Source organism: Phyllostomus hastatus, unplaced genomic scaffold (assembly GCF_019186645.2).
Source record: "Phyllostomus hastatus isolate PE091 unplaced genomic scaffold, TTU_PhHast_1.1 phas_scaffold_387, whole genome shotgun sequence".
In the NCBI taxonomy this organism is placed as follows: Eukaryota; Metazoa; Chordata; class Mammalia; order Chiroptera; family Phyllostomidae; genus Phyllostomus; species Phyllostomus hastatus.
The window spans coordinates 355,426-372,233 of NW_025334027.1; the positions used below are offsets into that span (position 1 = coordinate 355,426).

Consider the following 16,808-nt stretch of genomic DNA (forward strand, 5'->3'; position numbering starts at 1 on the left):
GCCCCTGCACTGTCGTGGGGCTCTGCACACACGACCTCCGGGCCCTCGGCCCAGCAGGGTGGCCCCCGCCTCACAGATAAGGAAACTCAGGCTCCAAGAACAAGTCACCCTAGTGGCACAGCTGGTCTGTCACCTAAAGAGGAGCCTTGGCTGTCCCCCACACAGGGGGGTGGGGTAGCTGGGAGGCTGCTACCCTTTCCACTACTTAGGGTCACCCCAGCCCTTTCCACACAGTACAGTGGGGAAGCCAGGCACTAGCGAGCAGGCTGGTCTGGCGGGGCCAGGGAGCATCGGAGGCGAGGCCATGTGAGACTGAACTGCTTCATATGGCAGGAAGCAGCGCTCTGCTGTTTCTGGCAGGTTTGGAACACGGGTTTCAGGCTATTAGGGCCTGAATTATTGCTCTGCTGCAGCCTGTTATCTTGTTTAAACAGCCCTGGCTGTTTGAAGTGGCAGGCCTGCTCACGGCTGTTACTATGAGGTTTGTAATTGTCACTGGATGGGAGAGCGGTGGGGGCCAGTGGCGGGGACAGGCAAGCAGTGACTCTGACTTCTGAACTCCTCAGAACACGTTCTGCCCCAGAGAAGCCCCATCTGTCACTGGCCTGAGGGCTGCAGGGCTGGGCCCTCTGAAATGGGCTCTCCTGAGTCCCCTGGGGTGGGCAGGGACGGAGAGATGAGACCATGGGTCGGGGGAGGTGGTGACCCCCTCAAGCCACCCTCGCCCTGGGGAAGGTCAGGGGTCCGTGAAGACCTGAGGCCCAGAGTGTCTGGTGGCAGGTGTGCTCCTCCTGGTTGCTAATCTTTGCGTGTCACTCGCTAATCTCCCTCCTGACAAGTCCTGTGGCCTCAGGGTGTCTGTCTGCGGGTGGCATTTGGGAGTGGAGGAAGCAGGAGCTGGGGGAATGGCATGTCCTCACCCTGGGAACACAGTGGGGGACTTGGGTCCTGGGGCCTCTGTACACACAGCCCCCCGGGGTTGGCCACCAGGGGCTGAAGTGGGGAAATAACGCCCAAGCCTTCACCTACCGAGACATAGGGTCACGTCATTCCTGATCATTTTAAAGCCCAAGAGCACCTGCTTATCAAACACCTTCTCGTCAGTTTCGCCAGAGTGACCCACTGAGTGATGGAGCTGCAGTGAGAAAGGACACAGGCCAGCCCTCAGTGAAAGCCCAGGACAGTGTCCAGCCCTGCTGTCCTCCACAGTCCCAGCCAAACGTTAAGCACGGAGAAGGAAAGGCTGGGGAGGGGGACAGCCTCTGAGCCCCTCCCCACCTACCCTGTTAGACCGTCTGTGGGCCAGACCTGCCCAGGGTAGGCGCACCTGTGGGGGACGGTGGGGCAGGGCACTCGGGCGCCCACGGCTCCTCTCAGCCCAGCCCCCGCACCCGTGGCTGCCATGCCGAATGCCCATGGCCTGCACCATCTGGCCCTGCCTGCCACAGCCCCACGTTAGGCAGGCTGCCCTGGCTGGGCGCTGGAGAGAGCTGTCCCTGTGACAGACCGGGTACCACACTAATGAGCCAGCCACGAGCCGTAAGGAGTGAGTCCACCGAGCCTCAAAGCTCTGCAGCAAATTAAGAGGAGAGGTTACAACAATAGTGACTGGGGGGGGGGGTGTCAACTGTGGGGTGTGGGGGAGGGCTGGGGAAGGCCTCTGGGAGCCTTCCCTCCCTGTGGGTTAGGAAGGAACAGCGTGGCCCCAGGCGGGAGGGGAGGGTGTGCATGGGATGAGTCTGAGAGCTGGGCACGGTGTGCGGGGGTCACCCAGTCATGTCGGAGCCGTCGGAGAGCTTTGCCCAGGGGAATAACGTGATCTGGTTGGCTGTGATGGGGCCGTAATGGGCGGCACACAGCAGAAGCAGGGAGTCAGCCCTGTTCTCCCTCCTGCCCCTCTCCCCACATCAGCTCATTGGCCATCACCCTCCCTCCACGCTGCCTGCCCTCTGCTCTGCACTGTGTAGTGCTGGGCAGTGGGCACGTGTGTCCCCTCCTCTGAGTGACTCAGTCCTCACACGTCAGGCTGCTCCTTGCTCTTCTCTGTCCCTCAAAACAGGGGAGTGCTCGGTGGGGCTTACGGCACATCTGAGTGTGAGGCCAGGGGTCCAGAGAACAGGTGCTGGGAGGACGGCCAGGGTGGGGCTTACACCTCAGCTCTGCGTCCAGAAAGGTGCGCGGTGGGGGTGTCACGAGGCCTCTGGCCCCCTTGTTATTTACCTCTTGACCACATTTCGGTTGTGACTCGCTTCACAATAGGCTGAAATAACTGCCCTCTCGTGGCCGTGGGGGCCGAGGCCCTCAAGGAAGGCAGAGCCCAAGCAGAACCCGGCAGCTGAGGGCTTCAGAGCCGAGGGCGCCTCGTTGAGGCCCCACCCCATGGGGCTGCCTGCTGCCTCCCTAAGGTCCCATGCACACCACCCAGGCTGAAGCGAGCAAGGAGAAAGGGGCTCAGATGGAAATGGGTGGGCGCTGAGGTGAGTGGGCATCTGACCAAGGGTCCTGAGAGCAGAGTGGCTGGAGGCGGGTGTGGGGCGCCAAACGGGAGCCCCCCAGCAGCTGGGACTGGAGGGGCACGGGACTATGAGCTGCTGTCCCTGCTGTGTGTTTCGGTCTTGACACCCCAGGCGCCCAGGCTTGGGGAGTGAGTTTGGTTGACCCTGGGCCTGGGGAGAGGGGCGGGCGGCCGCACTCCTCGAGGACCCCCATTGCCCGTGTGGCTGGTCGAAGTGTCGCCGTTCTGTGCATTCCCTGGAGACAGGCTCCGGGAACAGTCGGGGCTCGCTGATCCGCCGGCCTCGTTAACCCGGCTGTCCTGTCCAGCGCAGCAGCGTGTCGGTTTTTGGGCGGAGGAAGTGGGGAGTGCTAACCAGACTGACTGGTCTGGAAGTGACCCCGGTCATCCACTTCTGTCCCCAGACCCCTTCCCGTTCCCTAAGGCCCTTGAGGTGGGGGAAACGATGTCCCACAGGTGTCTGGCTGCCAGAGGCTCTCCCTGGAGTGGGGGCGGGGAATGACGGGCATAGGGGCCAAGGCAGGCGAGGCAAGCCCTCTAGTCCCAGTTTCCACGTCTGTAAAATGGGCACAGTGGGAGGAGCCCCACCACAGCGTCTCTCTCGGGCGTGTCTGGGAGCCACTTCTTACAGAGGAACAGAGCTGGACACCTGCCCAGATGTACCACGGCAGCCTCCGCACAGAGGAGGGAGCGAGGCCTCGCGCTGTCAGGGTGGTCGTCGAGCTAATTCTGCCACAGGGTGACGTGCGCGAGAGGCCACCCAAGGCTCCGTCAGCAACAATGCCATCTCCCGGCCTCCCAGTCCACCAGAAGGCCCACCCCAGCCAGGAGCAGGTTACCGGAAGGGCCTTCCCATTGCCATGTCCCTCAGGGAGAACAGGGCCCCCCCCCCAGATTCCCAGAGGCCCTCCCCTCCCCCCACCCCAATGACCAGATGGTGACAGACAGCTGAGGAGGGACACTCAGCCTGACTCACTATCCAGCACTTCCTCCCGCCATCAGCCTGTGTCAGCGTGTTAGGCTCTGAGGGTGGAGGCTTCCTCCCGGTTGTCATGGAAATGGCAGCAAGTCTACTGAGTGTCTGGATACTAAGCTCAGTGGAGGGAGGGGAGCAGCCCCGCTGGGCGGCAGCTGCCGTCACAGACTCGGCAGCTCGGCACTCGCCAGGCCCTGAGGGGCTATCATGCTCCTGAGCCTGAGAGCTCAGAGGGCAACCCAGAGACCCCTCACCCTCTGTCTCCCTGTGGGCGGCTGAACATGACCGCATCTGCCCTCTCGTCCACGAGGGGTTGTGTTGATTCCGTCTGGGTGCTGGGGAAGCCAAGCACACGGGCCCTGCCCTCCAGGAATTGCTTCCAAGGAGGGCACTCGATCGATTCTGTGGGGCTGGCTGGGAGCGGAGAAGCACAGATTCCAGCAGGCGACGGGAACTAGGGCCGCCTGGGGAGGCCCAGGCTCCGAGTGCCCGTCCCTGCAGGCGTGAGCAGGGATGACTCAGGCTCCTCCACCTGCTCCCTCGCTGGGCCTCCGCGGAGAAGCAGCAGTGTGCTGCCGGGCTGCACGGTTTTTGTCTGCCCATCTCTGTCTCCTACCATCGGCCCCCACGTACACCATAACCTCCTTGAGGACAGGGGAGGGTGTATAATGGCCTCCCCCTCAGACTCAAAGGCAGAGTAGCAGGCACAGTCTCCAGGCCCCGGCCAGGCGAGCGAGGCAAACACACAGCCAAGTAGCCAAGGGAGGCCAGGAAATCTCAGGCCTGGAGGCAGGACCCAGCCACTGTCCCCGAGTCCATGTGGTGGGGACCAGAGAGCAGCTGTCAGGACAGGCTTCTTAGAATGGGGCACGTCGAAGGGTGGCTCAGCCCAGCGCTCAGGGCAGCGTGAGCATGCTTGACATCCAGCCTCGGATGAAACCTCTCCCTTGGTGTATCCAGCCAGGGTGCCGCCAGGCGGCCTCACTGCCCAGGTCACACCCTCGGTGCCCTTGGAGCCTGGCACTCGGCTCCCCGGACAGGCCTGGTGGCTCAGCTGCAGGATGGGCAGCCACGGGGATGGCTTTGTCCCTGGTGAATGGAACTCATTCATGTCTGCAGCCTGTCCTCTCGGCTGTACTTCGACTCTGAAAGCCGAATTCATGGTTCCCGTGAGCAAACACTGCAGGCTGTTCTGCGGTGGGCAGACTGGGGCTTTCCAGTCTGCAGCAGAACTGAGAACTCGTCCTAGAGACGAGGGGACTGAGTCCCAGGGCCAGACAGAGCCTCCCCTGGCCTTTGCCGCGTCCTCTCCGCCACCCCTGCCAGCACGCCCGCACCGCAGCTCCAGGCCCCTGCACCCTTGCTGGTCGTCTTCCCGACCCCTGCCCCTGTCCCCGGCCCCGGTGCGATGCCCCTGCTCCAGGAAGGCTCCCTTTTATCTCAGAGCCATGACCGTGGCGGCTGCCAGCAGCACCTGGTGCCTGGGTGTGGGGGCCATGCGTGTCCCACTTCAGCCCTCAGCACCTCGTGAGTGAGGCGCACTTACAGACTCTGTTTTACAAGTGGGAAACTGAGGCTAGAACAGCTAAGAGCTGGTGGCTAGCTGACCCTTGTCGGCCACTCTAATGCTACCACACCAGCTCCTTCACTTCATCCTGCCCCCAACAGGCTCACCAAGGGCTCCCGTTGAAGGCTCTGCCACTCACTGAGAGCAGCGCCGCCAGGCCACCCCCCTGCCCCTCACGCTTAGAGCGGCGTCTTGTGGAGAGGGCATCCGGAGAGCGTCTGCCCGGGGAGATGAGGACGGGTGAGGGCTGCGGGGGCTCAGGGTCGAGGTGCCGGCAGGTGGAGGTCTCCAGGTCACCTGGGCCCCAGGGTTCAGGCTGGTTCTGGGTAGAGCTGAAACCGCGGCACCACCTGCGTCCTGTCGGAGGCTTACGGCACTGCAGACCCCTGGTTGGGCCCGCTGGCTTTGCCCTGTGCTGTGACTACAGGGGCCCCTGTGGGGTGGGGGCTGCCGGAGAGTGGGCAGGCAGGATGGGCCGATACAGGGCCTTCCCCAGACACACACCATATCACACGCCACCACCGCCTCCCTGGCACGTTCCCTACTGAGTGAGAATGACCCATCAGTGTTGGACGGGTCCCCACCCGGCTGCCCCCATGCGACAAGGATTTCGTGGGCAGCACATTCACCATGAGTCAGCATTTTCATATGGCCGCCCCAAGCCAGTGTGACCTTGGAGGACAGGGAGGTGTTGGCCACCCCACCTCCGGAGTGTGCATCCACACAAGAGATGAGGGGTGAGGAACGGGGCACTGGGCCACCATCCAGCAGGGCGACCGCAGGAGCTGGAGCTGGTCTGGAAACCGAGACCACCTGGAGTGTGCCCAGGCCTCCTGGAGGGGCTGTCGGGCTGTGAGGAGGAGGAGCTGGGGGCCCCACGGGGAGGCATCGGGGTTGGCCAAGGACTGAGTCAGGTAGGCACACATGGACAGGTGTTGCCAGGTGGGACCCGAGGCCCCATAACTAGTGATGAGAACAGTGAGTGCAAGTCTTCGTTTTCGTTGCTCCATAAAAAAGCACGCTCCTCTGTGAAGCGGCTGTGACTGCCCTCTCCCGTGAGGTGCCAAGGCTCCAAGAAATGAGCATACCTGCCCCAAATGGCACGGGGGCAGGTCTGGCCTGTGACGTGCAGGAAGAGGGTGTCGGGGAAAGTGGGGGCCAGGCTCTTGGCAGGGGGATGAGAACACCCCGATCTTGAAGGGCTGACGCAGCCCTCTGCAGAGTCCAGAGTTTTGTTCCTAGGAGCTCAGTTAAGAAATAGGAGGAAGAAAGGGTTTCAGAGCATGCCCTGCCCCTCCCGCAGGGCCCTGTCCTGAGTCACAAGTCACCACATCCAGGACCTGCATCCTAATGGAACCCCTGTGGCAGCCTGTGAGGAGAGAACAGGAAGGACACTGCCCTTGAGGGGAGTCTTTCAGGAGGGGCACAGTGGACTGGGGGTCACAGCCTGGGGCTCTGAGGCCCTGGGCTTCCTTGTCCCCAGCCCACCTGCCCTCAGGATGTCGTCACAGGCTGGAAAGTGATATGCATGTTTTGGGTGAGGTGTGGGGGCAGTTAGGCCTTAGCGAAGGGACCTGAAGATGCCCCGGAGGCCTGGTAAATTGCAGATACGCTGCCCACGGGGTCCTGTGCTCTCTCACAGACTGGAAGCGAGCTACGGGAGGCTGGAGGAGCTGGCTCGGAGGTTTGGGGAAGGAGGCAGGATGGCCTGTGAGGAGAAAGGGCTGGAGGCTGGAGTGACCCCTCAGGAGGGCACTCGCTGGAAAGACCCAGGCAGGCCAGCAGCCAGGAGGTCGTCAGTGAGCTCCCTTACCCTGTTCTCCTCCCTCTGCCCTCTAGAAACTACAGTACATTAGAGGGACTGAGAGACGCAGCTCCCCACCCAGGAGGCTGGGGGTCAGAGGAGGGCGCCCGCTGTCCCCTCTCCCTCAGGCAGGCCAGTGAGCTCTTGAACCAATGGGAGGCGGATGTGCTGGGAAAGGCCACCTCGGCAATGTTTGGGCAGACCCTGTTTATTGGGGAATCCAGGCTCATTTGTAAAACACAGCGGTTGGACTCAGTTATCCAGGGTCAAGTCCAATGCCAGGTCTCTAGGAACGAGCCATTGTCCACCCAGGCAGGATGCGGGAAACCCAAGGCAGCCCTCCAGTGACAGTGTTCATGGCCTGGCCTGTCAAATCAGGGACATGAGGATGACGGACACTCGGCTTGGAACTTGGGGCTATCACGTGCCCCACAAACAGCGAGGGAGCAGCTGCGAGGAGGCGGGCCTCACAGCAAAGCAGGAAAGGGTTCGGAGCCGGAAGGTGCTGACACGGTGTGTTACAGGGGCCAGAGAGCAAGTGGGGAAGGCCAGGGTGGGCGTCGGGTCTCCGGGCCATTAGCCGTCACGGGAACCTCCCAGAGGAACCGGGTGGACTGGGAGGCCTGACCAGCACAGAGGCGTCACTGGCCCCAGGAGCCCAGCAAGCACTGGCTGAGCCCTGGCTTGCAGCCTGCAGGCTCTCCCCCGTGCCACAGAGCTACCTGAAGCTGGGTGGCCATATCCCACGTGGCTTTGTGCTGGGGGTGGAGGGAGGCGTATCTTCCCCAAGAGGCGAGAGGAAGCAAGAGACACGCAGCACTGAGGCGAGGGGCTGTGAGTGGCAGGAGCAAGTGCTCCCTGGGACGCAGTGGCAGCCACAGGACAAGGCCCCTGGATCCAGGTTCTTCCAGCACCAGCACCTTCACTCCTCCCGGCAGTCCTGACACTGAGTGCCACAGCAACCCCCCCACCCCCACCCCATCCCGTTACTGACGAGGAGCTGAAGCCCAGAGTGAAGAAACCACTTGTCCCCAGCGCGGCGAGCACTGGCGGTGACAGCACTGGTGGCCCCAAACCCCGTGCTCATAACCTGCAGGGGAGCCTTCACGGAGAATCAGGACTGAGGGGTCAAGGCCCCCTCACTAACCCTCGTGCCTCCACTCACCCTCGTCTCTGGCCTCCCCAGAATGTTGTTCCAGGAGCCGGTCTGGACCGCGCCAGCACGGGTGCCGTGCACGGCAGGCGTGCGTGGAGTGAAGGCCTCCACTGCTGAGCTGGGCATTGAGCAAACACTCGACCAGGCCAGCAAGCCGGGAGCCTCTCAGGGACAGAGGATCAGGGACAGCCGTGGTCTAAGCAGACGACTCCCACACACCACCTTGGTAGACACCTGTTCAGTGGTGGGGGGCATATTCGGAGCTGTCTGAGCAGAAGCTATCCTTTTCACAAGTGGCCAGGAAATGACTTGTGTGCCACCCTGGGGGCTGTGCCTGGCTCCCCACTGCTTCCCGGTGTCTAACACACTTTGTCACAAAGCACTGGTTCCTCACCACTGAGCGGGAGATTTTCGCCATCGCACAGGCTCCCGACGGGGATCGTCTGCTCTGTGATATTCGTGTAAACACGAATGTGCAGACAAACCCCAGACTCCTGGAAGGTGCCCTCTCCCTGGTGAGTGGGCCCTGGAGAGAGCTGGGTGGGCCCCAGAGCCCCGGCTGGGTGCGTTTCCTCCCAGGAGAAGCATCCCGACCTCTGCTGCCTTAGCAGCTGGAGAGGTTAATGCAAAGAGGGCTGTGGGCTGGAAGAAGGCATGCTTGGTGGAAACTCGGGCTCCCAGCTGAGGCCTGGGGGTTGGCCGCCCAGGCCTCTGTCTCTGTCTCCCTGCATGTGAGGTGGGTCATGCCCCCACCTTGCAGCATAGCCTTGAGTGGCAGAGGCAGCTCTTCTGATTCTGGGTGTACGGGGAGGATGTGTGTGTCAGGCTGATGGAAGTGGCGGCAGGACAAGGGGGGTGACATGCTACAGTGATGCCAAAGCTGCTCCTGGCTTCTCTCTCCAAAGGGGCCCAGCAGGACCGCATGAGGATGGTGCTGAACCTGCCTCACCAGCTTTCTGGACCTCGGAGGCCAGGAAGAACTGGGTGGCAGGGTGGAACCTCCCCCGGGTCAGGGAGGGGTTTGGGGAGGGGAAGAGTGGGGCCACAACTGGCACCCAGGCCGTGTACACCCAACCAGGGGTCGGGGTACACCAGGGGAGGCCCCAAAGGCCATACTGAGAGGCTATGTCCTGGTGCAAGGCACAGCCAGACGTGTGCCACAGAAAGCTGAGAGGAGGTGCAGAGGCAGGAGGAAAAGTCAGGGGGGCTTCCAGGAAGAGGAGGCCTTGAGCGAGGCCGTGGAGTGTGAGCAGAATGTGGAGAGGCGGGAGGAAAAGGGAAGCTGACAACTGCGCTGCTGTGGCCTGCAGGGAGGCCCCAGAGGCTGGTGGGCTCCTCCTCCCGTACTCACACTCGCACGTGCTTCTCACGGTTTCCAGAGTTACAGCCCAAAATAGCAAGCTCCTTTTTCAATGATTTGAGATTTGAGGTGTCAGGGCGCTGCTGTGCCCACCTGGCAGTGCTTGGGCTGCAGGAACATGCATGCTGCAGTGACGGTGACACCATGAGCACAGTGTCAAAGGACCCGAGGGTCTGGCCCCACCCACCCATCCACTTTGTGGCAGGGCCGTGGGGGCAGGGCACCGACACAAAGGTTTTATGGTTAATCTATGATGCCCGTCATCTCCCTGGCACCTAAGTGATGGCCAGTGTGGTTCCCATGGAAGAGAGGGAACCGGAAGCCTGAGCCCCTGAGTGCCTGCAAAGCCAGAGGAGCGACAGGAGTGGGCGAGGACCTGAGATGAGGGTGACGCCTGGTCTATGGCCCTGGTGTGACTGCACAGGCACAGTGACACTACGAGCAAGTGCGAGGGGCGGCCCAGGGCACCGCTGCCTTCCCAGCCACCTCAGGATGCGTGCCTGAGTGCCAGGGATTTCCAAGCAAGGAGCATGAGCCCCAGAGAGTTGTCCGGCTCCACCCTCCGAGGGGCCCCCCATCTGCCGAGGGGCAGAGGCTCTCACTGGGCAGAAGGGTCCTCAGTGCACCAGGACTCCTGGGGGCTGGTCATCGGGGTCTGGAGCCAGGGGCCTAGAGCGTGTGCTGAGCAGGAGGAGGATGAGTTGGCTGTGCCGGCCAGAGGGGCTGCTCCACTCTGGACCCAGCAGCTGAGCTTTTCCCACCTGCATGTACCCCCAGCCGAGCCCCCTGCGTGACTGGTGGCCTGTGCACACGCTCCACCTCAGTGTGTGGGAGGCCTTCCTGTCCCTCTTCCCAGGCTCCACGGCCTGTCTGTCCAGGCGAGGCTGGGCTGGGCACAAGAGCCGCCCGGCTCTCACCCCGGGGACCCAGCAGGGCTCAGGGAGGCAGGCCTTGACCCCCAACCAAATACCCATGCCAGGACCCTATCCATGCCCTGTCCCCTCTGCCTGGCCCTCACTCCGGGCTGGCCCACCCACTCTTGAAGCCCAGCTCCATTCCCAGCCATGGGCCTGCTGGGTCCCCCCTGCTGGTGGCCCGACTGTGCCCCTCTCAGCCTTGGGGGGAACACTCTTCCTGGTTTCTGGGGCTTTAAGCCCCGTCAGAACAGCTGGGACCTGTCACTGACCCTCCAGGTGTGCTCGGCAACTATGAGGTCAATGAATTAATGAATATGTGCTAATGGCCGCATCTATTATTTATCTGATGTAAAATGTGGGGTCAGAAGTGCAGCCCCTGATTATGACATCACCCCTGTGAGAAATGACAGCTCAGTTAGTCTCTACGGAGGGGCTGCCAGGAACCCACGAAAGCTGACTGCTCCCCACAGAATGTGACAGCCCTAGCGCACCACTCAGCTCTCACGTCTGGGACGCAAGCGGCTCCTGGCGCTGCCGGCAGTGGGGCTCCAGCACTCCGTGTCTCCACAGGAGGCCCTCCCGCCAAGGCCCGAGACTCCTGACTTTTCACAGCTTCTGTTATTCCCGAGCTTGCTCTAAGGAAGGTGCAACATTTTGAAAAACAGGACCAGCTGGGTAAAGGGCGGGACCTCAGGGCAGCTGTTGGGGGTAATGAGCGTGGCCCCAGGCATCCTCCCCGGGTCCAGCCCCGTCCCTCCTCAGCACTGTCACTGTTGGACCTGTACCTCACACGACTCAGGGTCTGTGCGATAGCGGGGTCTCAGTGTGTCATCCTTCCTGGCACCCCCACCCTGGGGTGACTCCCTGGAGTCCGGCAGCACTGCCTGTCCGCCCTGGGGATGGCAGTGAGCCTGGACCTCCAGGCCATGGGACTTGGAGCACATTTCATGCCTCTCTGAGCCTCGGTCCCTTCACCTGTATAATGGGAACAGGAAGGTGGGAGGATCAGCAGGCCACGCCCTGCGTCTACACTGTCGGCACCAGCTGCATTTCTCGCTGCTGATACCATGCCAGCGGTACGATTGGTCAAAAAAATGCTTAAATCCAAATCCCAGATCCAAGCTAAACTGGTTCCAGACTTTGGACACTCAGCTGTCACTTTATTTTTAAACAAGGGGCAGCCTCTGCCAGCAGTAATTCACCAGCAGGATAAGTTCCTCTTAGCAGTTAGAACTGTCAGTTCTGTGTGGAAACAGTGGGCTTGGGAGTCAGGCAAACATGTTACGTTTCTTAGAAAACCACAGTCGCTATGGCACTTAGAAGGTCCTCACACTGGGGGGCGGTAGAGAAGGGCCGGGCGCCACCATGCCCTGTGGCTCCTGCACCTTCTGAGCTGCCATCCCATGCCACAGCAGGTGGGGCGGGGAGCACAGGATTTGCCTGGGCTGGGGGAGGCCACGTGTGACCGCCAGGAACCCCGAGGCCCTGCAGCGACAGAGGAGGCTGAGCCTTCCCCAGCTCTCTGAACTGGAGCCTTTGGTGTTGAAAGTGCAGGCCACGCCCCGCAAACTCCGGCAGAGGACTGACGGCCCCACACATGGTGGGAGCAGGGCTTGCCGGACGGGGCCAAAGCCCCAGCAGGCTGGAGCTGACTGCTGGGCAGAAGGCTGCCCAGGCCCACGTTGAGGGGGACGTGATGATAGTGTCTCCCGTGGGAGACGAGCTTGCACATGCAGGTTGGGCAGGTGGGGCCCTCAGGCTGTGCGGGTGGAGGTGCCCCAGTCCACCAGTCTGGGGGAAGCTAGGCTACTGCCCCGAAGCTGCATATTGTCACTACTAGGGCCCAGAGGAGGGGCCGGCAGGGAAGGAGACGCCAGGCTGCCGGGGCTTGGACGCAGGGGCCAGCCACCTCAGAGCCCCAGAGCCCATGGGAGACAGGTGAAGGCAGTTGACCCGGCAGAGGAGGGACTTCCCAACAGAAGGGCACTTTGGTGGGGGCCGGCCCCGGGCTGGGAGACCAACAAGGCTGGGGGTCTAGGGCCTCTCCTTGCTGCACTGGATTAACACCAGCCTGTTCCCCGGCCCCCAGAGCCGAATGGCAGAGAGCCTGCGCCTTTTCGACTCCATCTGCAACAACAACTGGTTCGTCAACACCTCACTCATCCTCTTCCTGAACAAGAAGGACCTGCTGGCGGAGAAGATCCGGCGCATCCCGCTCACCGTCTGCTTCCCCGAGTACAAGGGCCAGAACACCTACGAGGAGGCCGCCGTGTACATCCAGCGGCAGTTCGAGGACCTGAACCGCAACAAGGAGACCAAGGAGATCTACTCCCACTTCACCTGCGCCACCGACACCAGTAACATCCAGTTCGTCTTTGACGCAGTGACAGATGTCATCATACAGAACAATCTCAAGTACATAGGCCTCTGCTGAGGGGCTGGGCCAGCCCGCCTGCCTGGGACGAAACCCTTGGGGTGTCACGCCCCAACTCCACTCGTGCTAGGGAGACTTTAGCCTGGGGGCAGAAAACAGGGGGCCTTAAGAGCGTCCCTCCCCCCTCCGCCTCCTTGGCCCCCACATTTCCACAGACATAAATACATACGGATAGATCGCTAGGTAGGTAGACACACGCACACGCACACTCACAGTCTGGGGACAGCCAAGGCCCCCGAAACGTCGAGGTCTCTTGAAGACTTGAGGAGCTGCCACCAAGGTCCCTACAAGCCCTTTCCCCTCCCTGAGTTGGCCCCGCTCTGCATGGGGGCCCCCGTGGGACTACGGGGGAGGCAGCTGGGCCACCTGGAGGGGCCAGCCCTGCCCCAGAATAGGGGCCTTGCCCCTGACCGGGAGGGAGGACCAGAGAGGGTCCGAGCACCTTCCCTGCAGGACACGCCCACCTCTGGCCGACTGGGCTCTGGAACCAGGGTGCACAGCCAGAGGACAGCCCTAACCAGACCTCCAGCCACTCACAGCCCTTTTTAAACAGCTTCAAAATATGCAGCAAAAATCCACACAATAACGTGAGTGGCGCGATTGGTTTCCAACCTGGCCAGCTGGGTTCCAGCTTTTCTTCTACTCGTCTGGTGTTTTATAAATCAAACCTGGTTTTTCTTCTCTGACATCCTTTTTTTTTTTTTTTTGGCCAAACCTCGTGGTGTTTCGCAGAAAAACAAATACAGACAATTTCAAATGCAGTTGAGTGTTCTTTTTTAAAAATGCAGATTTTCGAAACCTATTTTTTTTCAGGTGGTCCTTTTTGTGTCTGGCTTGCTGAGCGTAACCGCTGTTATCTGGATGAGTCCGTCCCCTGTTCCCGAGCGACGCTGGAGCGGTGGCCGCCCCGCGGCCGCCTCGCAGGGCAGCGTTGTACATACGCCTGCGCAGCGTCCTCTTGTTACTGGTGCGGTTTCTGCTTCGTTTTTATTTCAGAAAATAAATGTGATGTATTTAAAGAAGGTTCCTCACCTAGGAGCGAATGAACAATAGCTGAATGTCTTGGTACTTAAAGATTAAATTGTCCGTGTGGCTTCGCAAGTAGAGGAAGGGAAGGCGAGAGATGGGGCCCTGGCCCCGAGCACCCTGCGCCCGAGGCTGAGAGCAGCTGTGACTCCTGTGAAGGCTCAGCCTGAGTTGTAGCCTGAGGGAGGCCCTGCTGGGACCGCCAGCTCCGGCCGTTCTGCCCTGGGGCCCATGGCACCTGCCACTGTGAAAGGACCTTGGCCGAGGGCCACATGTAAATCCGAACCCCCGCTGCCACCAAGAGGGAAGGCACCACCAGAGACCCTGCCAAATCTTCTCTCTTCGCCTTTGTTTGGTACCCACGTGTCCAAGGTCAGGGCCCAGAGTCGTGTCCAAGGTCAGGGCGCAGAGTTGCAGCCAAGGACTTTCAGAGATGTACAGAGGGAAGAGGAGCCGGTATGGTATGAAAGTCAAAGATTGTCTACTTTAAGAAAATAAAATATCCTGAATGAGCCAAGCCTCGTCCCAGCATGCTGTGTGTGCAGGGCTGACACCTGGGAGGGCAGCTGGGGACACACTGCACCCTGAGCTTCCTTCCTCTCTGCGCCACTCCCCGCCCCGCCCCACACGCGCATTTAGGTAAAAATCATCTTGAAATGAAATCAAGAACAAATAACCTCACAAGAGGAAAGAACCTGCAAGAGGGGGGAGCCCTGCCAGTCCCATGTTTCCCGGAGGGGCTGAGGTTTGGGGGTGATGATGGCTCCTGCTGTCCACAAGACCCTGCCCAAGTGGCAATGTCACTCCGACTCCTCGTATGCAAAAGGCACCTCTGCCAGGGACAGAGTTGTCCTCACAGAGCAGAGGAGGTGTCTGGAGAGCCAGTAGGGTGCCGACAGCCCCCCACAGTGCAGGGTGAGCCCTGCAGGGTTTGGGGAGGAGGTGACTCCACAGACCCTTCATTTGCTGACTATTAGTGGCATCTCCATGCGGTGGAAAGCTCTAATCAGAAGTCAAGGAAGTTTGTTCACCCTCCACCAGACTCCTTACAAATCACTTACTTAACACTCACTACCACGGCAGGTTGTCTGCGGTGACCCATCATTTAGATAAGGAAAGGGGCCCAAGACCAAGGTCAGGAATTGGTGGAGATGTCCTTCCCAGGAGGAGCAGAAGGGGCTGGTGCCTCCTGAGGCCTGGGTCCTCACCTGCCTCTGCCCCTGGACGGAAGGGGCAGAGCCCCCCTTCGTCACCGCCTTGGATCCAGGACCTACACAGAGCCCTGGGGGGTGGGGCGGCGGACAGACGCGCACTCAAAAGGCTCACACGCACAGACACTCAACGAGCACTCAACACGCAGACACACTCGAGAACCTCGCTCTCTCCTCACGCCCTGCCACCCTGAGCCCACGTGGGGATTCCCTCCATGTCGTCCCACGTCACCAAACAGCAAAAGCCCAAGGGGGCTCTTGTATGAGAAGAAATAACATGTGACATAATCATTGAGACTTATTTTGCGCTTTTAATGCCAACTGTGAAAAGAGCAGTAATCTCACTGTGAGCATCTTTAACCTAAAAATACACAGCTAGAGGGAAATGGGAGGGTTCTGCCTTCTCTCCGGAGGCGTTCAAGGATGGGAGGAAGCCGCCCAGGGCCGGCATTCCTCTGGCTCCCACCCTCCGCTGCACCCATGCTTCCCCGGGAGCTTGCTGGGCTGTCCCTGTCCCCACCCTCAGTCTGAGGTCCCTCTGGCCCTCAGAGGGCAACTCCCTGGGCATTGGAGGTCCCCTCGATCCTGCACTCCATCTCTTAGTGCGCCCCCAGGAGGGCAAGCGGGGAGAGGCGTCTACACTGTTGGACCCATCCCCTTCCTCCACGTGCCCGAACAGCGTGCAGCAGGGGAAGGCACGAACTGAGCCAAGCTGAAGGCCCAGGAGGGAAACAAGCTGAGGGATCAGCACGGGGGCTGGTGGGAGGAGGCTAGAGGTGGTAGAGCACCACCTGAAGGACACAGGCCCTCCACTGTGCAGGGGGAGCTGGTCCAAGCCCACCTTCTGCAAGTGACTAACTCCTCCCAGGTCCCACCACCAGGGCCCACCATCCTCTCTCCCTGGACATAGGCTCTGTGGACATTGTTCTTCTCCCCCATGGGTGACGCGATGGGGAAAGGACAGCCACAGTACCCCAGCTCCCCTCGGTGATGGCTCACAGCACACCGGGCCCCTCCCACTCCCGGGAAGACCACAGCATTGATTCTACGGGGTCCAGCACAAATAACGCCCCTATCTTAGGGGCTGGTATTCTGTACCCAATCTTCTATCACAAAATCGTAAGCATGTAATTCTGTGGCATAACAATATCACACTCAACCACACCATATGACATTTTAGGTGAGATGTTCTCATTGCTGTCCATCTCACGCGAGACATCCCAGCCACACTCAATCATTCCTTGTCGGACCTCATATTTTACAGAAAAGAAAGCAGAGACCCTGAGAGGGAATGACTTCCTCACATCACACAGGGTGCAACAAGGGACCCAACTGGGCCTGGGTCCCCAGGGGTTGTGCCCCATCTGTGTGGGTCCAGCAGGCAGAGCAGCAAGTGCTGGGAAGGGGTACCCCATACCCCGTTGGGCTGGTCCAGCTGAGAGCTGTGGGGGAGGGGCTTTGGTGCTGAGTGGGTCCTGGGCCAGGTGCCAGCTGGTTATGCCCAGAGCATGCCCAAGAAAGACCTGATCTTTCTGGTAATTCCATGTGTAATCGGCTGTCCCAAACCACCTGGGAATATTATGAAAACCTTGGAGAAGGTTGAGAAAGGCCACCTGCCTCATGAGAGGGCATGGGGATAGACACTGGGACCACAGCCGGGCTTGGTGGGGTCAGAGGGAAAGGCTCGCCCCGCTGGAGGGGCAGGTGGCATGGGACGGTGAGGGGAAAGGAGGCATCTGGCAGGTGTGGCAGGCTGGGACTCAGGAGGGCAGTGCCCCCATTGGTGGTGGTCGTCCTTTGCTAAGTCCAGGAAGGGGACAATGGCCCCTCAAAGACAGGCTG

The 16,808-nt window shown here is 60.8% G+C and overlaps 2 protein-coding genes across 2 annotated transcripts in view; one reads left to right on the forward strand and one right to left on the reverse strand.

Moving 5' to 3' along the window:
* GNAZ (G protein subunit alpha z) overlaps positions 1 to 14,272 on the forward strand; it is a 53,585-nt gene extending 39,313 nt beyond the window's left edge. The window contains exon 3 of the mRNA XM_045819900.1: positions 12,385 to 14,272. Coding sequence (XP_045675856.1) covers positions 12,385 to 12,729 — 345 coding nt within the window. The 3' untranslated portion in view covers positions 12,730 to 14,272. The remainder of the gene's footprint in view (positions 1 to 12,384) is intronic.
* RSPH14 (radial spoke head 14 homolog) overlaps positions 1 to 16,808 on the reverse strand; it is a 75,829-nt gene that overhangs the window by 48,892 nt on the left and 10,129 nt on the right. The gene's annotated exons all lie outside the window — the stretch shown is intronic.